Below are 23,627 nucleotides of genomic sequence, written 5' to 3' on the forward strand. Positions count from 1 at the left end.
ATGATGTTCTTGGGCCGTGAACTCCATTTTAAGGTGTCAAAATGCCCCAAATGTCTTCCTTAAGCCAAGAGACTAGCATAGCACTTTACCCTAATGTGTTTAGGACTAGAAAACACCATTAGAACACCAAGAGTAAGGTGTTCACGGCCCAAGAAGTTCCAGGGCCGTGAACTCCAAACAATAGTGCCAAATGGTGCTATAAACTCTTCTAAAGCCTTGTACACTAGCCTAGTTTAGTTCCTAGTTGAATTAGGAACTTGAAAACACCAAAAACACCCATCCAAGGGAGATTATGGCCGTAATCTCTATTGGATTTGGTCCCAGGGCCGTAAACTCCTCAAAGGATTTATATAATGCCCTAAACTCTTCCATAGACCAATCCATTAAGTAGAAATGCTTCTTAGGGTCTTGTAGAGCATCAAACACAAAATGGACATATAAGTGTGAGCTTAGGGCCGTAAACTCATGATTTTATGACTATAAACTCCTTCGGTAGTGTCATTAGGGCCGTGAACTTCATGGTGGAGTTTTCCTTGAGCCCTACACATAATAGCTTCCCCTACAAACACTTAGATGCAATCCTAGAGGCTAATAACACTTGATAAAGGTGTTTAGCATGTCCTAGGATGTCTTGACTTGTTTATTAGTTGTTTATAGACTAATTTGTTACATATATGTGATATTATATGTTAACTAGGATCATAGAGTGTGTTCAAGACTTCACTTGACACCTAGCAATCCTACCTCTTCAGTTCATCCGTATCACCCACAACAGGTGAGTTCATACCCCTTAATCAATGTTTTAAATGATTTTAAATACTTTAAATGGGGGGGGGGGAATACAGGTAGAAAACAACATGTTATTAAATAAATCATATGTATTTATAATTGTGTTTTCATTTAGTAGATTTCACATACTACAATATGTGATGCATGAAATGGTTTTATATCTTAAAAATACCTTGATAGCAAAAGTATTACGTTTGAAATGTTTATTAAAATGACATCAAGTCATTGTTAATTATTGTTCAAAACTCTTAGATGTCTTACAAAACCATTTTTACCTTCTTGAACAAAACTATATCTATACACTTATGTTCTTTTATATGTATTGAGGTTATAGTTTTCATCCTTCATTCAGTTTCCCACACTCTTATGTAGCAAGGGTGTATAAACCTGTTTGGACAATCAATTACCTTCCAGTTAACTATTATAGGGATAGTTAGGAGATACATAACATTATTCCTATTACAAGGAATTACATCAGAGTCAGTTCATTCATGAGTCTACACTATACATCACATGAGAACCTTACATGAATACATTACATGAGTACCTTACATGAATACATTACATGAGAACCTTACATGAATACATTACATGAGTACCTTACATGAATACATTACATGAGAACCTTACATGAATACATTACATGAGTACCTTACATGAATACATTACATGAGTACCTTTACGTAGATACATTTTCCTGTATACATTTACATGGATACTTGTACCTCGATTCATTAGGATGATTTATTAGTACCTTTTGTGTAAATTGTCCTGCCTATCTCAGTTCAACGGGATATCTAGACGGGACTAACCATTCCGAAGCCCAGCTGTTAGCACCAGTGGTTGATGAACATCTACAGATGCCTACGGTTGATTCTTATATTAGAATACTTTTACGGGACTAACCATTCCTTGGGCCTACTGTTCGCTACAGAGGTTGATGAGCATCTACGGATGCCTACGGTTAAGACTTATCTTAGGAAAATCGATTACGGGACTAACCCTTCCTCCCCCTGCTGTAGCTACAGAGGACCATTGAACAATCTACGAATGTTCAAAGGTTATACATTTCGCAAATCGCGATGGCGTGTTAATCCTAATACAAAAGGATAACACTTACATGATTATATTTTTCCTATTTACTTTATTTTGTGATACATTCACATAAACGATGAGTCAGGCTAAGTATTGTTTGTAATAGTCAAAAAGATGGAAAAACTATCATTATCATAACAAAAGATTCGGGTCTTGGTAGAAGACTACATTGTCATAACAAAACATCCGGGTCTTGGTAGAAGACTATTATATTCTTTTCCTATTTACTTTATTTTGTGATACATTCACATAAACGATGAGTTAGACCAAGTACTGTTTGTAATAGTCAAAAAGAAGGAAAAACTATCATTATCATAACAAAACATTCGGGTCTTGGTAGAAGACTACATTGTCATAACAAAACATTCGGGTCTTGGTAGAAGACTACATTTCATACTAGTAGGAAATATGTGATTTTCTAGGGTTTTTCATACTTATATCAACTGTTTCATTTAAAGATTTACATGGCATTCATAATAGCTTTCCAAAACAAGACAATGACACTTAAATACTTATGAATTCACCAGCTTTAGGATGATACTCGCTTTCAAAATAACTTGTATTCTCAGGTCACCGGTTAGACAGGTATGATGGCCAGGTTTTGAGAAGGCGGAGCACAGACAAGACTCGTCTTATTTTGATTATTCATTTTATTGTTGTACATTATGAAAGAACACACATGTATTAAAACTTTACTTTTAATGCAATGGATGATGCTGTTGCTTGTTTACTACTTTACACTGTTATGATACTTCACATGACGTCCTCCACCCCGGAACGTTTCCGCCGTTCTTGGTTTTGGGGTGTGACAGCTTATCACTCCAAGCATAAGCAGCTCCTTTGTGGGTCAAAGCTGTTAATGGACTAGCGATCGAAGAAAAGCCTTGGATAAACCTTCGGTAATATCCAGCTAATCCCAGAAAGCTTCGGATCTTTGTGGGACTTTTCAGTTGTTCCCACTTCATCACAGCTTCAATCTTTACTGGATCAACCATTATCCCTTCTTGGTTGACCACGTGACCCAAGAATTGGACTTCTCAAATCCAAAAATCACATTTGGATAACTTAGCATACAACTTCTCCTTCTTCAATACTTGTAACACTTCTCGCAAGTATCTACCATGCTCCTCTTGGTTTTTTGAGTAAATCAGAATGTCATCTATGAGCACTATCACAGATTTATCTAGGAACGGATTACAAACCCTGTTCATTAAATCCATGAATGCTGCTGGAGCATTGGTTAGTCCAAATGACATAACCAAGAACTCGTAGTGTCTATATCGTGTTCTGAATGCAGTCTTCTCTATATCCTTCTCTTTCACCTTCAGATGATGATATCCTGACCTCAGATCGATCTTTGAAAAATAACTTGAGCCTTGAAGTTGATCGAACAGGTCATCAATCCTCGGCAACGAATATCTATTCTTTATTGTTGCTTTGTTCAGCTCTCTGTAATCGATGCACATTCTCATGCTTCCATCTTTCTTCTTCACGAATAACACCGGAGCTCCCCAGGGTGATGAACTAAGTCTAATGAAACCTTTGTCCAATAACTCCTGAAGTTGCATCATTAGCTCCTTCATATCCGTTGGTGCTAATCGATAAGGTGCCTTTGTTATTGGTGTCGTCCCTGGTAACAAGTCTATTCTAAACTCCACTTGTCTATCAGGCGGTAATTCGGGAAGATCTTCGGAAAATACTTCCGAATACTCACGTACGACAGGAATACTCTGCATCTCCTTCTTCTCCTTCTTAGCATCGATCACGAATGCCAAATATGATGTACATCCTTGTCAAACACTTTCTGGCTTTCATTAGCGAAATGATTCCAGAATTTACTCTGCGTTTGTCCCCATACACCAAAAACGACTCTTTCCCTAGCGGGTTTACCTTTATAATCTTCTTCTTGCACAATATCTCGGCGTCATTGGTGCTAAGTCAATCCATTCCCAACATGATGTCGAAACCGTTTAGTTCGATAGGCAATAATTCCTCGTGGAACTTATTCCCATTCAAGTCAATTAAGATGTTTTTCATACGATAGCTAACATGTACAAACTTGCCACTAGCAACTTCGACTAATAAAGCATTATCCAGTCTATCGACAGGCAAAGCTAGTTTTCTACCAAATTCATGCGAAATAAAGGAGTAGTTGGCTCCAGAGTCAAATAAAATTTGGGCAGGCAATTTGTTTACGAGAAAGGTACCTGAAGCGACATCAGCTTCATCTTTGGCAGCTTCCAGTGTCATATGGAAGGCTCTTGCTTTCGACTTTGGCGGAATATTGGGTTTGGCTGCATCCTTCTTTTTCGGACAATCTCTTGAGATGTGCCTTTCCTCACCACACCCATAGCAGACTTTCTTGGTAAGGGTGCATTCGTTGGCATAATGCCCTGGCTTTCCATATTTGAAGCATGTGGCTTCCCCGCCACATTTCCCAAGATGCTTCTTCTTGCATTTGTTGCACCATTTTGCTTCGCCTCCTCCTCTCAAACTAGACTTCGAGAACTTGTTTTTCTTGTTGGACCCCGAAGGTCCATCGAACTTCCTCTTTTCACCAACCTCTGACCTCTCCAGACCTTTCTCCTTGATCTGGGTCTCGACATTCTTAGCAGCCCAGATGGCAGCTTTCAAGGTCGTTGCTTGCTTAACCATTGGACCAAAGTCCGCTGGTAAATTGCGAGCAAATTTGTTGACCTTTGCTAGCTCAGTTGGAACTAAATATGGGATAAGCTTCATCTTTTCTGTGAAACTAGCAGCGTATTCAGTAATGCTTAATTTTCCCTTCTTCAAATTCTGAAACTCAATATTGATTTCCAGAAGGTCCTGCTCGGAGCAGTATTGCAATTTGAGTTGCACCATAAAGTCTTCCAAAGGCATTTTGCTAGCTTCTCCCTTGGGCATCGAGTCAGCTAGTGACTTCCACCAGCTTAGTACCCCAGATTTTAACAGAGGGATTGCAAGAGCAGTCTTCTGTCGGTTGCTGCACTCGCAACTTTCAAACATAGTCTCCATTTCGGAGATCCAATTTATAACTTCCACCGGCGCCGGGCTTCCGGATAGACATGGTGGTTTGGATGCCATTAAATCCTTGTATTTGCACCCACGCCCATCATTTCCTCCATCCTGGTTGTTGTGTCTAAACACCGGTGGGTTGGCTTGACCAACAGTACCACTGAAGTTTCCTCCTTCCGAATGCCCTTCACTTAATTCGGGCTGTACAATCGGCATCGAAGGTTCTTCACGATTCTGCTGCAGCAGACGTCTGGTTTCCTCCATCTGACGATCCAGCATCGTCTGAATCATCAATTGCACTCCAGCCATTGTTATTGGCTCAGGTGCTGCTGCTGCAATAGCTACTTGCTCTATTACAGGTGTTTGATTCCTATTTTCGTCCACGTTTCCAACTCCACTCCTTGTTCTCAGCATTTTTGATCTATACACCGAATAAGGTGAAATTAGATCCTCATTCACAATAGATATTCAAATCATCCTTATCACTCCGAAACGTTTACATACTAGTTCTAATATCGTAGTCGTACACTTAGAATCCTAAACACACAAGGTTCCCAGATCCGGTCGGCCACATACCATAGATCCGAACAAATAATTTCATATATGGCAAACATATAACATTTAGCACATAGAAGCATTTTAGGCATCTTTCCTAAAATATACTAGTGCTCATGCCTAGAATATGGCAGACACTCATCTCACAATCTTCACTTAACATTCTAAGTTTAAGTCTAGAAATCCTACAAATTACTAGTTCGCTTAAACTAATGCTCTGATACCAACTGTGAAATCCCCAAAATCTCGACCAGAAAAGACCGGTTTCATTTATGCTTTTAACATAATTTTAGAGTAAATCCATTAATTTAAAAGAGTTGCGGAATTTGTTCCCAAAACAAAATATGATAAAATAAAGTTTATCAAAGGATTTCATCAAGAGATGCATTTTCATTATATAACAATATTCGGGATGTCATGTTCCGATACAAACCAAAAAGTATAAACAACATATTACAATCCATACAATAGTTATATACATATACAGGCTCATAAACAAAACAACTTGATGATTCATCCATCTTATGCCCTCGCGCCACTTCCTGTAATACAAATAAAACTGAGTGGGTCAGGCTCGGGAGCCTGGTGAGCATATAGAGTTTTCAACCCGCAATAAATAATTATATATACTTTTACCAACCAACAATAACCCGATTAACCATTCCCTTTATCCTCACTTTACGTCCCTAAAACAACATCTATCTCAAGGGACCTAATCTAGGATTTTCATAGGGACAAACATTACAGCTAAGGGGTTTCCTCAACAATAGATGTCCTAAAGGCAACCATGAGGGAGATAGAGTACACCGGTGAACACATCGTTCACAACACCTACATGTTATGAGCCTGCTAGCGTTCCACAGGACTGTCTAGAAAGAGTCTGTGGTCTTTATCCATACTCCGCTGAATAACTAGATCAACAACAGCAACATCGAGGCCTCTCATCTGTTTATCACACATCAACTATCTACCCATGTTCTACCCAACATATTAGTAGATAAAAATATATATTTTTATTTAAAACCTGTATAGCATTCTCATTCAATACATATTCCAAACAAAAGATGAGAAACATACACATAACATGTATTTCATAGAAAATAAATCATATCTATGAGATAGAAGAAAGTGAATATACATTCACACATATAACAACAAAATATACACATAACACGTATTTCGTATAAAATACTTTGTAATTATGCGTTAGAAGAAAGTAACTACACACTCACTTGATCAGAAGATGATCAGACAACACTACGGCTCTAAGAGTAGTAGCTCTTCGGTGAAACCGGGATCACTTCACACACCGGGCTTCTCGCGGGCAAAGCTTCGACTCACAAACTATTTTCTTCTCGGGATCTTCGGGCTTCGAGACTTGATTCGGGTCTCGGGATGATACCGGGGCTTCGGGGGTACTTCTTTGCATGTAAATCGAGGTAGTATGGGTGAGAGAAAGGTGAATTAGCAACCTTGGCCGGCTGCCCCTTCAAATCTATTTATAGGGAATATTTCTCATTTTCCACGTCGTGGGCTTGGTCGTCATCGCATGCGTCATCATCCACTTGCTTTGTCAGGCTCCAGAAGGCGTCAGAAGCCATGCCACGTCGTGGTCTCTGACAGTTTTGGGGTTTCGCGCCCCGAACTTTAGAAATTCATAACTTTCGCATACGAACTCTGTTTTCGACGTTCTTTATATCGACACGTAGGTAAAAACAAGATCTACAACTTTCATTTAGAGTCGGTCGGCTAATTTTGACTTTATTTTTATTATATTACTTTTATATTATTTTTAGTAGGCCGGGACAGAAAAACTTCGTTAGAAATTCAGAACTCCTTCACTTGACGTCCCTTTTCATCCGTCTTTCCGTCGTTGCACTACTATTGATGAGATCTTCGATTCTCATTTAGAAAATTTTGGTTAAATATCGCTCAATCCCATATTCGAACTTCGGGCTGTACACTGCTAAGTCGAAACTTCGAAAAATCATAACTTCCTCATACGAAGTCAGATCTAGATGTTCTTTTATGTACGCTCTCGGTTTAACATATTCTACAACTTTCGTTTAGATTACTAAGGCTAGATATCGCTCTATCTTAAATTCGTAGTTTACATCATATAGTGTCGTGCCGGTTCTATTGCGAAACTTCGTCAGATCATAACTTCTTCGTTATAACTCGGATTTCGACATTCTTTATATTTTTGGAAACCTCGTCACGACCACTACGTTTTCGTGTATCAATATTAGGTTTATCTAACATTTAATTGTCACGCTTATTTTTCTTCTTAACTCATTTAAGACACATAAATAAGCAATTAAGCATAAAACACATACTATTCAAATAATACATTCTTATTATTTCAAAATGGGTTACAAAGGTCAACCTAGACTATCATATCATCATTAATGCCTAGCCTGGAAACACGGGCGTTACATGGCTTGACATGGATAGGTCAACACCCCAGAATGGCTTGACATGGGTAGGACGGACGCCCCATAATTTGCCCGGTATTATGTATGTTATGTGATTATATGGTATGTGGTATGATGGGGGAACTCACTAAGCTTTACGCTTACAGTTTCAGTTTTGGTTTTAGGTACCTCTTCGTTCAAGGGGAAGGAGTCGGCGGTGTAGCAGCGCATCACACATACACACATGATTTCCGCTTAGAGTTTTCTGGGATTGTACTATGATATTTCGTTACTTCAGATGATTTGATTTTGAGACATGATATTATGGTTTTCTGCATTGACATGATCTTGGCGATGTTTTGATAAACTAATTTATGAATCACTTAACAAAAAAAACGAAATTTTTGGCCTCAAATTTTGGGATGTTACAGACGTAATCAATGCTAAACAACTGTTATCAACATTGTATGTGCCTGACTTACATTTTGGATTGTACGTAGTGTTCTAGACTATCATTGTACATTCCAGATTGTCTATTTATATTTCGGACACCGAATATTGATATTTTTCTACTACATATTATGTGTATTCCATCATCTTTTGCTTCACTTACAATCAAGAATTCATAGTTGTGTTATATATTTTTTTCAAAACAAGGTTTTTAGATCATTATCATGAAGAAAGTTTGAAAATCTACTTGCTTAATCGTCATGTGTTTATCCTAAACCTTACTTATGGAGGATGGTGCTTAGATATTAGTAACGGTCGTAAGCAGATAGCGTATCTAGTATTAGTTTGACCATTGGAACTTTAGTAGAAAAAGGTTTATTATGAAGTAGTGGCCCGAGTTGAGTTGGTTGCATATGCATATGCATTGTTTCTCTTTTGAACTTATACTAACCATACATCTTATCACTATTACGTTGAAATGTTTTGAAAATCGTTTAAGATACAATGAAACAGTAGATAAAGGTTTTCAAAATATTTTTGGAAATATTAACTTAAGAATTAAGTATCGTCATTCCCAATTCTATTCCATAGTTAGATTCAAGCATTACTCACTAGGCTCCCCAAGCCTAACCTATTATTTTGACATATACTCATAGAGTAAGGATTGAAGACTTATAACATATGTTTAGATATTTTGAAGGTCATGCATGTATTGGTTAAACACTTGTTATGATATTTTATTTGAAAACATTTAAAACTTTGATATTTTGAACCTTGTTTTGTAATTGGACCAAATTATTTTGTATTGATCTTTAAAAACGACTAAAAAGGATTTTTCATGAAATCACTAATTTCTACTAGGCCGTGTGAGGGATGCTTCAAAACCCATAACGGGTGCAGTGTATACTAGCCAACGCCTTCTCTAAATTATTCCCTCTAGTACCTAGTTTCTCATGGTCCTGTGTAACGTTTGCGTTTCTCATTAGACATAATTATAGAATATGTATTTACGTTGGTCAACAATTGTAATCTTTTATGAATAAATGAAAGACGCTTACTTAAATATATGCGCTTTGTATGTATATTATATACATATAATGTTTGCATAAAAACTTATTTTAAAATTTTAATAAACAGAACTAAAATAAACATAAAAAATAAAAGATTATCTAGGATAAATAATCTTGATGAAAGTAGTAGTAGTCGTAATGACGATCACATGGATATAAAGAACGCGTAAATCTTACTTCGTATAAAAGATCTATATGCCCAAGAGTCATTGTAAAATGATATTGCTAGATGATATATGATCCTAAAGGGTCACACTAACAAGATTCATTATAGAATGATGTTGCTAGATAATATATGATTCTAAATGGTCACACTAACAACAACTTGATGCAAATATATTATTTATAAGAATTTGATTATTGATATATATATATATATATATATATATATATATATATATATATATATATATATATATATATATAATTGTAATTATTTATTTAATGGAAAATATTAATTTTCAATATTAAGTATCAGAATATATCATAATATATGATTTGTTATGTAATATACATCTTTTTTTGACAAAAGTGGTTTTGGCTTATATGGATTTATATCTTTTATAAATTATAAAAATTAGAAGAGTTTTTATATAAAAACTAGCTTCTTCTTTTTATACAGTATTCAAGGAGACCATAAATAAGAAAGAAGACTTGTTTTTGATTAATTTATTCAACACACCATGCTCTTAGAAAACATGGCTAGTTGATTTGATAAAGCATAGGTCATAAAGTGCTAAGACCCATAAGATAAAGGCTTAAAGTAAGGACTTAAAAGTTCTTGCTTTCTCCATTCTTTCACTATTGAAAACCACAAAATTTATGTCTTCCCATCTCTATATTCTCTCTAGTTTTTGTTTCTTAAAGTGTTAAGAACATAAAGATGAAGATGATACTTGAATACTCTCTTTTAAGGAAAATTTGTTTCTTTGTCTTAAGAGCTTAAGAAATTCTTTTATAACAAGAAGAATACTAGCATCTTATCAAGTTGATTTACTATTGGTAGATATCTCTAGAATACTTCTACCTTGAACTTTCATGTCATACTGCATCAACTTCCAATCTCCCATGAGAATTAAAGTCTTCAAAGGTTGTAACACTTTTCTTTCTATGGTTGTTTTTATATTTCTAAGTCTTGCAAAATGATCTTTTGATTAGAATAAAACTAGTTTTCTTTTGTTCAAATCAAAGTCTTCCTTTGCTATGTTTATGTTTTTATAAAAACCTAAAATTTGGTATCAGAGTCATTTTTGCAAGATTAGTAAGAAATTTTGCTAAGTTGATGAAATCTTGTTTTTGGAAAACATGGATGGTTTTCTCTTTGCAAGAAAAATCCATAAATATTTTCTATGACAACTTTAAAATCTTTATAATTGTTTTCTCTATGACTAAATGTTTACATGCATCTTTTTTTTCATAAATGTTGTCTTAGAAAAACAAAGAATTATTTTATATAATTTTGAGTATATAAATATGTATGATGTGCATAAACTATCCGTGGATCTTTGTGTTGTTGCATTATATATATATATATATATATCATGCGAAAATACAAATAATTTACGAAAATGCGAAAACAAGAAAAAACTATGAGATTGTGCCACATCAATATTATATTTTGGACAATAATCCATCTAAACTTTGAACTATATGATGATAATCGATGATACATGTGCAATTGTTTCATATTAGCAAAACATGATTTTTGACATTTTTATTATGAAAACATGAATTTAAAAATGGTTAAGGACGTAAAAAAAAGTTGTTAAAACCGTCTTTAAATCTATATTATCGTAACACAATCTAATGTAACCTTATTATCTTTAATTTATTGCTAATAAACTTAATTTTTATAGTACTTGTGTGTGATTTTTATAAGATAAAATCTGTTTTCACGTTTTCGCAAAATATTTATATTTTCGCATGAACCTACTTGTATATATATATATATATATATATATATATATATATATATATATATATATATATATATATATATATATATATATATATATATATATACATGTACACACACACACATTAAGGACTAAATTTGTATAAAAATATTAAGAACTAAATATCTACAAATTGAAAAATATATTACCCCATTAATTCATTTCCCGGTTAACCTGGAGTAACCGGTTATAATGACTGAATGTGTAGAGTTTAACAAGTTTAAGGGGTAAATATGAACAAAAAAAACTCAATAACCAAATATATACAAATCGAACAATATATTACACTTTTAAGTCATTATCCCTTTTTTAAACGAATTATACATGCTAAATCGTGTATTTAATATAATGAACAATTTGAGTTTGTGAACCTTATGAATAGTACATCCATCATGTTCGTTATTTCATCATGTAATAAAACGATTTCAAAACACGCCCTTATAATAAAACAATTTCAAAACACACCTTTAACCTTTTATATAATTAATTTAAAGTTGAATTAATTTATTATTTATTTAAAATTTATAAGTAAAAAAATAAATGCATAGCATTAAGGTTTCGAATGTTTTAATGTTGAATTTATGTTTAATAATATTATGTCCTATCGACAGATTATGAAGATGTCTAGTATAAACATAATACATTTGTTATAAAACTAGGTTATATCAAACTCTCCAAATCGGCATTAAGAAACCAAGAACCACAACACAATATGTTAGTAATTCCATTAAATGTTATATCCTTTCAATCGATTTTTTTTTTTTTTTTAAATTTACAGATTGTTGTGACAGGTTTTATAGACTTTGATTTATATGGATGAAAGTTTATAAATGAAAGTATGACGTCATTATGTGATACAAGTGAATGTATGTTGCTATTAAGAGATAAAAATGCAAATATGATGTCATGCCCATCTTCTATCCTAATAAATAAGAATCCTTTACTGTCATTTGTGTTGTAGTAAAATTCAAAAGTACCAAAAAAGTATTAAATTAAAAATTGCCTAATGTTTACAACTTGATATTAATTTTTTTAATCGTATAGTATATGAGTCTTACACCTAGCAGATAATTAAAACAAATAGATAATTAACACATATATTAGTTTTCTCCTTTAAATCAAATGTATACCCACAGTGGCAGACCTTTGTGGGACATTTGGGGTCCCGGGTCACTGCTCAATTTCCGGCACGTAGTGTAATTTTTTTTTTTTTTTGGGTTTTTTCTATTAGGTACACCCTCTTGAAGGACGAGGAACACTCCTACTAAAACAGTTTGCGTCCCCCACTGTATACTAAAACAGTTTGTGTCCGCCACGGGACCTTTTGACATCCCTACATTCATTAAAGTTCTTTCTACTATGCGTCAATTTCCATTTGTGGAGGAAGGGATTTTGCCGATTTTGTTTTCTCTTTTTTCATGAGTTTATCAAATGGCAAGATGCTCCCTTGAAAAAACTACATAAATAATCCCTCAACTATTTTTTATTTGCAAATAATACCCTAAACTACTTTTCAGTATTCAGATGTTATTTACGAAAAAGCGTAAATATATACTTTTACCAATCTATATGATGAGGCAAACCTTTCACTCGTTCACATTGAGTTACATAAACTGACAACACATATAAACATCCATGCACAATTTGGTAAAAGAATGAATCCTGTGAATAAATTGATAGACATTTAAAAATCCTACTGAGTTACATAAATTGATAACACATATAAGTCATTGGCCCATGGAAATACTCCTTTCATCCCAAAACAAATGAAAATAATAATAAATCTCAAGTCCTCAACTTGACTGTACTGATAATAGTTTTTGCATCAGTCTTACATAACTATTGGGTATAGATAAAAACAAACCGAAATCATCTCAATTTCAAATTTTACATACGTAGAAAGACAACTCTTCTGTGATACCTCGTGCATCTTAGAATCATCAGTAGAAGATGACTTTTACTTTTAGGTGTATATGGATTGATCTTTGAATTTGAATCCAAAGATTTTCAGAGCTTTCAATACAGAAATACTTTGTGGAAGATGACTTATACTTGTACCTTGTACGTCTAACACTTGTAAACATTTCAAGCCTCCTACTTTCTCGGGCAATTTCTTAAGTTGATCACAGCAGTGAAAATCAAACTCTCTGAGATGTTTCAACTTAGAGATCCGATGGGCGCATGAAATTCTACCAAATGACAACAGTTTGTAAGATTTTACTTCTTGAGATTTGGAAGCAAGCTACAGTCAAGGGTCCTCATATGTGAATAGCTGAAGTCAAGGAATCTGAGGTTTTTAAGAACCTATCACAAGCAAGAAAGAAGAAAAAGATGAATATTCCTATAATAATTAACTAAGATGTAGGGCATTAAATGAATCAATCAACTATTCTACCTTTCTTTCTCCATCTTCCCATAGTTGTTTAATTATCCACATCATAAAACACAGGGTAAGCAATTTGTTCAATCGCCTTCTGGCACTCCATAATCTTCACAAGCTCATCCAAGCACCAAGAGGAAGATGCATAGTTCTTATAGAATTCAACAAAGCTGCAAATATCATCCTCAATCGCTTGTTGTTTTTCATTGTCAATAACTACTACAATCCAAATCCGACCTACCAAGCAAAAGTAGTGTTTCCGTGTAAGAATTCGCAGTGGAGAAACTCCTTATTCCACCAATCTCAAGAGCACTAAATCGCTGTGAGTTAATTTCACTTTCTTCAGAACAAACATTTTTCACTTCCATTATAGGTGTGAAGCTTTGTGAGTTGCACTCATATACCACAATTTCACTTTCTCCATAACAAACATCTTTCACTTCCATTATAAGTGTGCCACTCTTCCCGAGTCCCAGTGCCCTAATTGACCAATATTGTTGTGCAATAATGGTGAATAACTTTGTAAACGATTTTTGAACACCATTCTCCATCATCCATAAAGATACAGAACACATTTCAAATATGACAAGAGATTCCCTTAACTTAGAAATAGACACCTTAGTGGGAAGGCGGAGTGCTAAACTATCTGGGAGGTCTATCACTTCAAAAGTATCATTAGTCATATCAAATGACAAAATCATATTAGAAATCCATCTACTCCAACTACAACCATATTCAGCCATCAGGTGCGAACCAGACCAATATATAAACCTATCAATAACTTGGACATCCCGTCTAACTCGGACTGCTTTACTCGGCACATTGCTAGAATTAGACAGTCTTTTCCATTTCCCTGAACTCAATGTATAAACCATAACTTCACGAGGGTCGTCAATTTTGCTGCTCTTCTCATGCAACGGAGCAAGTTGTGGAATCATGACGATCTTAGGATCATTAGTAGCAGGACAAACACCAAAACCAAAAGTTGTTTCATCTAGCCAATGATTCATACCAGACACAAGCACAGGCACAGCGATAGCAATTGATTTTCTGATTGAAGGATTCCAAAGTACAACCATCGGCTTTTGAGATTTATCTGGATCATCATAATACCCATCCAAGCACACCAACCCATTACAGCTACCGACCACCCTTGACCTTGTAAGCAGTTTAATGGAGAGGGGAAGAGTCGGAACAGACCTCTGTCGGGGGAAAGTGTCATCATCGACGACACAAATATAGTGTGGCCTCCCTCTTACCAGATACCTTACTAACAGATGCTGCCACTGATCTTGACCAACGGTGTGAGCAGCAAGAAAATAAGAGCTGTCGATTAAACACCTCCATGCTTTGCATACACATCGAAACCGAACCAATGATTTTACAGGAAGCATTCTTAGGATTTCTTCTTGGATATGGAACCCGATCTCCCCCGACATTTTGATTTTGATTTACAGTTTTACACCGATATTGGTTATGACTTTATTAGGGTTTGGTTTTTATGTATCACGGGAGAATATGACATTCTAATTCGAGAGATAGCTAATTTCATGAAAAAGAAGTAGAATATGACATTCTAATTCTTGGATATAAAAATTATTATGTTTTCTATTTTTATTTTCTGATTTTAACACACTTTTTTTTTTTAGATAAATTGTACAAAATACATTAAATTTATACAAAAATTTTAATTTGATATTGTGTTTTTTTTTCTTTCAAATTTGATATTGTATTTTCTAATTTTTTATAATTCTGACAACTTGACTGGTCAATTCAGTTAATTGTTGAGATGACAAAATGACGTGACATGCTATCAAAATTGAATTTTTTTTCCACAAAAGACACTAAATTTTCATTTTTTTTAATTTTGACACTAAGTTTATTTTTTTTTTCAATTTTGACGCTCTATTTTTTTTTTCAAATCAAACATATTTTTTTTAAAATTTTGTTTAATGTTGATCATTTTCCATTTGAAACCATATAAATATATTTTTATTACATTTTAAACCATATAAATACATTTTTTCGTTTAAAAATCACATTTTATATAAATACAAAGTTTTATTTGACATTCAAAGCATAATTTTATGCATAAATATGCATAGTTATATCATGAGAACCAAACTAACCATAAGCTTCGAATAAGATTATAACATCCCAAATTTCGAGACCAAAAATTTCGTTTTGATTAACTAAAAACGCTTAATAAATTTTGCTCAATCATTTAATAACATTCTTAATAAAACAATTATCATAGTTTTAAATCCCCAAGATCATCTAATGTGGAAAACATGGTATGATGTGTTGCGATTGCCCCGAGATCCTTCCCTGGAAAAATATTAGTACCTGAAACAAATAGTTGAAAGCCGTAAGCATGAAGCTTAGTGAGTTCCCCAGATACCACATACCATACATAAAAACTGATCCATACATGCCATAAATAACCATGAGCCATACATAACAAACATATCCATAATCAAGTAGGGTGCTATGTGCCAAACATAGTCTTGCTAAGGTGCTATGAGCCAAACATAGTCTTATTGATATGCCACGGGCCGGACGTGGTCTTCCTGGTCAAGCCTGGGCCACTCCCTGGGTCTTAGAGACAAGTACCAAGCGCCACCCCTTGGTCTTCCATGCAAGCATCATAAAGACAACTATACATACTACTTTACAAGGATACTCCGCATATAGTGTGACAGGAGCCACCTCCTGGTCTTTCATACATAATAGCATACAGTGCGCCAGGAGCCACCTCCTGGTTTTCTATATATAGTGGCATATAGTGCGCTAGGAACCACTTCCTGGTCTTTCATACATATTGCATAGGACTAACCCCCGAGTCTTCCTATCATACATAATAACATACCGTGTGCCAGGAGCCACCTACTGATCTTTCATGCATAATGCCTAGGGCTAACCCCCGGGTCTTCCTATCATACATATTAACATACTGTATGCCAGGAGCCGCCTCCTGGTCTTTCATGAATAATGCCTAGGGCTAACCCCCGGGGTCTTCCCATCATATATAAACTAAATGGGTCGGCATTATGGCCGTAGACCCATACAAACCGTGAGGAGACTCACCTTACACTGCCGAAGATTTGTTGAACACTGCTGACTGCTAACCGGCAACTTCTGAACCGCTGACCCTTCGGCTTCCCGAACTAACAATTCCCAAAATAACACTTAGATCACAATAATCCAAAAGTCAACCCTGGTCAAACTTGGTCAAAGTCAACGGTCAACGTCAACATCCAGTTGACTTGACTCGTCGAGTTGGTCTACCAACTCGTCGAGTCCATACTCCTCCAACCCCATACAACCCCGAATCCACTCGTCGAGTCTAGCAATAACTCGGCGGGTTCTCCTTCAGCCAAGCATTCAGGACTATCTTCAACCGACTCACCGAGTTCTTCCTTGAACTCGTCGAGTTCATCGTCATCGGATGAATGTCGATGTGACATCCCCATATTTATCGGCCAGAAAAGACTGATTTAATTTATGCTTTTTAAAATAAAATCAGAGAAATCTTTTTAAAAGATGTTGCGGAATTGGTCCCCAAACAAAATATGATAAAAGTTTATCAAAACCCTTCATTAAGAAGGTATATGTTTTCCATATATATATATATATATATATATATATATATATATATCAAAACCTCGGGATGTCATGTTCCGATACAGATCAAAAGCATAAACAAGACATTATAAGCCTTTCAACAGTTATTTACAACTACTGGCCTATAATCCAAAAATCTCTCGTCGTTCTCCGACTATGCTCGAGGTCCACTACCTGTAATCATAAAACTAAGTGGGTCAGGCTTCGGAGCCTGGTGAGCATATAGGGTTTTCAACCCACAATAATAATATACTTATTAAGTTCACCAATCAACAATAACCCTGATTACCCATTCCCGTTGTCCTCACTTTACGTCCCTAAACACCTATCACAAGGAACCTAGCCTAAGGATTATCATCGGGATGGACATTACTGCTAAGGGGTTTCCTCAGCCATACATGTCCTTAAGGCAACCATGAGGGGGATGGAGTACGCCAATGAACATTTAATTCATCAACACCTACAAGTTGCGAACCTGCTAGTGTTCCACTGGACTATCTAGAAAGTCCGTGGTCGTCATCTATACTCCGCTAGATGACTACAACAACAACAACAACAACAACAACAACAACATCGAGGCCTCTCACCATTTTAACACACATCAACTATTTCATCTACCCATGTTCTACTCAACATATTTTGTAGATAAAAATATATACAGTTTAAAACTTGTATAAAACATCAATTCAAGAGTCACCTCGCATAAGCAATTAGCATATTTACACATAACACGTATTTCAAGGTAAATACTTCATATCTATGTGTAAATTGAAAGTAACTACACACTCACATATTTTGGTGAAAATCGGGCAGCAATTCATTTCCTAAAACGATAGTTTCTAATCAAAACGGGAGTTTTATTGAGAAACCGGGCTCTGCAAAAGTCGGGCTTCGACACCGAAAAGATAAATTTTCCGGGCTTCTCGGGCACTTCGTGGAGTATTCCGGGCTTTACAATCGATACTGGGGCTTTGCGGGATGTTATGATGAAGAAAATATGAAGAAAGGGGCTAAATGTGGCAATTTCTTAAAAATATCCGAGAAGGCTCGCAACCTTCTATTTATAGGGTGAAGCTTCTGATCCAAGGGCTGAGAAGCTTCTGATCCAACGGCTGAGAGGGTTCGCAGGCGAAGGCTCGCACGAGGCTGCGCATGGCTCGCACATGGCTCGCACCTGCGAGGGCTCGCTGGCAGCTTCTAAGTGGACCGGAGTCTACAGGCGCACATGCGAGGTTCGGAGCTAGGCTATGTGAGGCTCAAAGCTAGGCTATGCGAGGCTCGGAACACGCGGCAGCATGGCGAAGCTTTGGCTGGGGAGCTGGCTGCTTCGGATTGGGCCTCCTCCTCGGTCGAATCAGAAGAGGACACGTGGCTTCGCATGACTCAGCAGCCAGGTGAATCAGCAGGACACGTGTCACATTCTAAGCGAGGGTGACGTGGCAAAGTGTGACTATGCGAATTTTCTCGATTTTCGCGCCAAAACTTCTAAAATCCATAACTTTCGCATACGAGCTCCGTTTTTGACGTTCTTTATATGCACGTGTAGCTAAAATTACGATCTACAACTTCCGTTTAGACTTCGTCGGCTAATTTTGACTTTAAATTTTATATTATTATTTTTAACAGACCGGGACAGGAAATCCGTTAAAAATTCATAACTTCTTCATCCGACGTCCGTTTTCGTCAGACTTTTTACCGTTTTGCTCCTAATGACGAGACCTTCAATTCTCATTTAGGTTGTATCGGCTAAAAATCGTTCGATCTAAAATTCGAGTTTTTAGCTCTCTACTGCTATGCTGAAACTTCGAAAAATCATAACTTCCTCATACGAAGTCAGATTTGAGCGTTCTTTTTATCGAACTTCTCGGTTTAACGAATACTACGACTTTCGTTTAGATTACTAAGGCTAAAAAGTAGTTTATCAAAAACTCACTTTTTATGACATTCAACACCGTGCCGTTTTTGTCGCGAAACTTCGACAGGTCATAACTTCTTCGTTATAACTCGGATTTTGGTATTCTTTATATCCCTGAAATCCTTGTTTCGACCACTACAACTTAATGTAAAGATATCGGGCTTATCTCACACTTTAATTTTGGCGCTTATTTTTATTCTTAATTAATTAAGCCCTAATAATTAAGCATAAAACACATAATTCACATAATATTCACATAATTCCTTTTCATTTCTTCAAAATGAGTTACAAAGGTTAACCTAGACTATCAACTCAATATAAATGCCTAGGCTAGAAACACGTGTGTTACAATTCTCTCCCCCTTAGGATGATTCCGTCCCCGGAATCACATATCACCAAACAACTGTGGGTAGCGACTCATCATGTCACTCTCCGTTTCCCAAGTGAGATTTGGTCCATTCGTATGTTTCCAGCGCACAAGCACTAAATCGACCATCTTGCGTCGTAACTTCATAGTCTTACGGTCAACGATTGCCTCAGGTTCTTCGATCAACCTCTTGTTTTCATCCAACCTTAACTCAGAAAATCGGAATTATGTACGGCACATCTCCTGTGAACTTTCTCAAATAACACACATGAAAGGTGTTATGAATACCCTCTAGTTCTTCCGGTAATTCTAGCTTGTAAGCTTGATTCCCGATCCTCTGAAGAACTTTAAATGGTCCAATAAACCTTGGACTCAACTTCCCTCTGTTACCAAATCTTATAAGTCCCTTCCACGACGAGACTTTAAGTAAAACTGAATCTCCAACATCGAATGATATCAGTTGTCTTTTCTTGTCAGCATAGCTCTTTTGTCGATCTTGAGCAGCTAACATCCTTTCCCTTATCACTTTCAACTTTTCAGCAGTATGATGGACTATTTCAGGTCCCATAAACTGCTTTTCCCCAGCTTCCAGCCAACATGATGGCGTTCGACACTTCTCCCCATACAAAGCGTGATAAGGTGCTATCTTGATGCTTGAGTGGAAACTATTATTATAGGAGAATTCTACTAAAGGTAAGTGTTCATCCCAGTTACCTTGGAATTCTAGGGTACATGCTCTCAGCATATCCTCCAATGTTTGAATCGTTCGCTCGCTCTGACCATCGGTTTGCGGATGGTAAGCTGTACTCAAACACAACTTGGTACCCAGTTCCTCTTGTAGACTCCTCCAAAACCTTGAGGTAAAACGGCTATCACGATCGGACACAATTGTTAACGGAACACCGTGAAGCCTCATAATTTCCTTCACGTAAGAATTCGCAAGTTTATCCATAGACCATTTCTCTTTGGCTGCTATGAAATGCGCACTCTTAGTGAAGCGATCAACGACCACCCAAATCATGTCATGACCGTTCCTTGTTCTGGGCAGTTTAGTCACAAAATCCATGGTGATGTCTTCCCATTTACCCATGGGTACGGGTAAAGGTTCTAAACTCCCATATGGTTTCTGATGTTGTGCCTTAACCCTAGCACAAGTTACACACTCGGCCACATACTTAGCAACATCGAGCTTCATCGTCGGCCACCAATAATAGGGTTTTAGATCCCTATACATTTTTGTACTGCCGGGATGAATCGAGTACATGGTCTTGTGAGCTTCTTCCATCAGAAGATCTCTTATTCCGCCCGTCTTAGGTACCCAAACCCTATCTTGGAATACCTTCAACTCTTGGTTGTTTGTACCGAAAACTAACGTTTTGCCCAAATGTTCTTTCTTTCGGTCATTTTTCTCTAAAGCTTCCTCTTGAGCTTTCTTTATACTTTCCACAATTTTCGACACAACTTCAATTCTCAACGCTCTTGGCCTTTCTTTTCAAGGTTTACCTTCCGACTGAGAGCATCAGCAACAACATTTGCTTTACCAGGGTGGTAAAGTATCTCACAGTTGTAGTCCTTGAGTAACTCTAGCCAGCGTCGTTGCCTCATGTTCAATTCCTTCTAATTAAAGAGATATTGAAGACTCTTATGATTAGTGAAAAGTTTACACTTTGTGCCATAAAGATAATGCCTCCATATCTTCAAGGCAAATACTACCGCTGCCAACTCCAGATCGTGAGTGGGGTAGTTCTTTTCATGTTCCTTCAATTGCCTCGATGCATATGCGATCACTTTATCCCTTTGGGTCAGAACACAACCTAACCCAACTCCAGATGCATCGCTATAAACTGCGAAGTCATCAACTCCTTCAGGAAATGAAAGAATCGGTGCTTCACACAATCTCTTCTTCAACTTCTCAAAGGTTTCCTTATGCTTCTCATTCCAAGCATAAGTAGCTCCTTTGTGGGTCAAAGCTGTTAATGGAGTAGCAATCGAAGAAAAGCCTTGGATAAACCTTCGGTAATATCCAGCTAATCCTAAAAAGCTTCGAATCTCCGTAGGACTCTTTGGTTGTTCCCACTTCATTACAGCTTCAATCTTTGCCGGGTCAACCATTATTCCTTCTTGGTTAACCACATGACCTAAAAATTGGACTTCTTGAATCCAAAATTCACACTTGGAGAACTTTGCATACAACTTCTCCTTTTTCAGGACTTCTAGCACTTCACGTAGATGCTTTTCATGTTCCTGCTTGCTTTTTGAATAAATCAAGATATCGTCTATGAATACTATCACAGATTTATCTAAGAATGGTTTACAAACCCTATTCATCAAATCCATGAAAGTTGTTGGGGCATTGGTTAGTCCGAACGACATAACCAAAAATTCATAGTGTCCATATCTCGTTCTAAAAGCAGTATTTTTGATATCCTGCTCTCTCACCTTTAGGTGATGGTATCCCGACCTAAGATCGATCTTCGAGAAATAGCTCGAACCCTGCAACTGGTCGAACAAGTCATCGATCCTTGGCAACGGGTACTTGTTCTTTATCGTCACTTTGTTCAGCTCTCTGTAATCGATGCACATTCTCATGCTTCCATCTTTCTTCTTTACAAATAACACAGGGGCTCCCCAGGGTGATGAACTAGGTCGAATGAAACCTTTGTCCATTAACTGCTGAAGTTGTGTCATAAGTTCTTTCATTTCGGTTGGCGCTAATCGATAAGGTGCTTTTGTTATCGGCGTCGTTCCTGGTAACAAGTCGATACAAAATTCTACTTGTCGATCAGGGGGCAATCCGGGAAGATCTTAGGGAAAGACTTCCGAGTAATCACACACCACTGGAATATTCTGCACCTCCTTCTTTTCCATCTTGGCATCGATCACGAACGCTAGATATGATGTACATCCCTTGGCCAAACACTTTTTGGCTTTCATTAGGGAAATGATTCCAGAATTTACTCTGCGTTTGTCTCCATACACCACAAACGACTCTTTCCCTGGCGGGTTTACTTTTACTATCTTCTTTCTACATAGTATTTCTGCATCATTGGCGCTAAGCCAATCCATTCCTAAAACTATGTCGAATCCATTTAACTCGATTGGCAATAATTCCTCTTGGAACTTATTCCCATCAAAGTCAATGAGGATGTTTTTCATACGATGGCTAACAGGTATAAACTTGCCACTAGCAATCTCGGCTAATAAGGCATTAACTAGCCTATCTACAGGCAAAGCTAGCTTTCTACCAAATTCATGTGATATAAAGGAGTAATTGGCTCCAGAATCAAACAAAATTTGGGCAGACAAATGCGTTTACGAGAAAGGTACCTGAAGCGACATCGGCTTCTTCTTTCGTAGCTTCGAGCGTCATCTGGAAGGCTCTCGCCTTCGGCTTTGGTGGTAGATTGGGTTTTGCTACGTCCTTCTTCTTCGGGCAGTCCCTCAAAATATGTCCTTCTTCATTGCACCCAAAACATACGTTCTTATTGAAGGTGCATTCATTGGCATAATGCCCTGGCTTTCCACATTTGTAACAAGTGATTTCCACACTGCACTTCCCAGCATGTTTCTTCCTACACTTGTCACACCACTTGGCTTCGCTTCCTCCTCCAAACTTTCTCGAACCAGTATTCGAGAATTTGTTCTTTTTATTGGAACCTGAAGTTCCTTCAAACTTTCTCTTTTCGCCAACTTCAACCTTGCTGGTGGCTCTCCCTTTTATCATATCTTTAACAGACTTGGCAGCCCAGATAGCTGCCTCCAAAGTAAGTGTCTGACGTACTGGCACTGCATACTCCCATGGAAGTCCCTTTACGTACCTGTCTATTTTTGCCAACTCATCTGGGACAATACGCAAAGCAAACTCCATTTTGTCTGTGAAGTTATTCGTATATTCGTCAACGGTCATACTCCCCTTCTGCAACGTTAGAAATTGGTTTTCTAACTCAAGTACGTTTTGGGCCGAGTAGTACTTGCGCTTGAAGTGCACCAAGAACTCT

The 23,627-nt window shown here is 36.8% G+C and overlaps 1 protein-coding gene across 1 annotated transcript; it reads right to left on the reverse strand.

Annotated features, from left to right (window-relative positions):
* Window positions 1-13,008: 13,008 nt before the first annotated feature.
* On the reverse strand, window positions 13,009-15,249 carry LOC111888688 (F-box/kelch-repeat protein At3g23880). The gene is made up of 2 exons (XM_023884815.2): window positions 13,739-15,249; window positions 13,009-13,647 (listed from the first exon to the last, which is right to left on the reverse strand). The coding sequence occupies exon 1, from the start codon at window positions 15,160-15,162 to the stop codon at window positions 13,933-13,935; it is 1,230 nt and encodes a 409-aa protein (XP_023740583.1). The 5' UTR covers window positions 15,163-15,249; the 3' UTR covers window positions 13,009-13,647; window positions 13,739-13,932.
* Between the last annotated feature and the right edge of the window lie 8,378 nt (window positions 15,250-23,627).

The sequence above is a fragment of the Lactuca sativa genome, chromosome 2, assembly GCF_002870075.4.
Source record: "Lactuca sativa cultivar Salinas chromosome 2, Lsat_Salinas_v11, whole genome shotgun sequence".
NCBI lineage: Eukaryota > Viridiplantae > Streptophyta > Magnoliopsida > Asterales > Asteraceae > Lactuca > Lactuca sativa.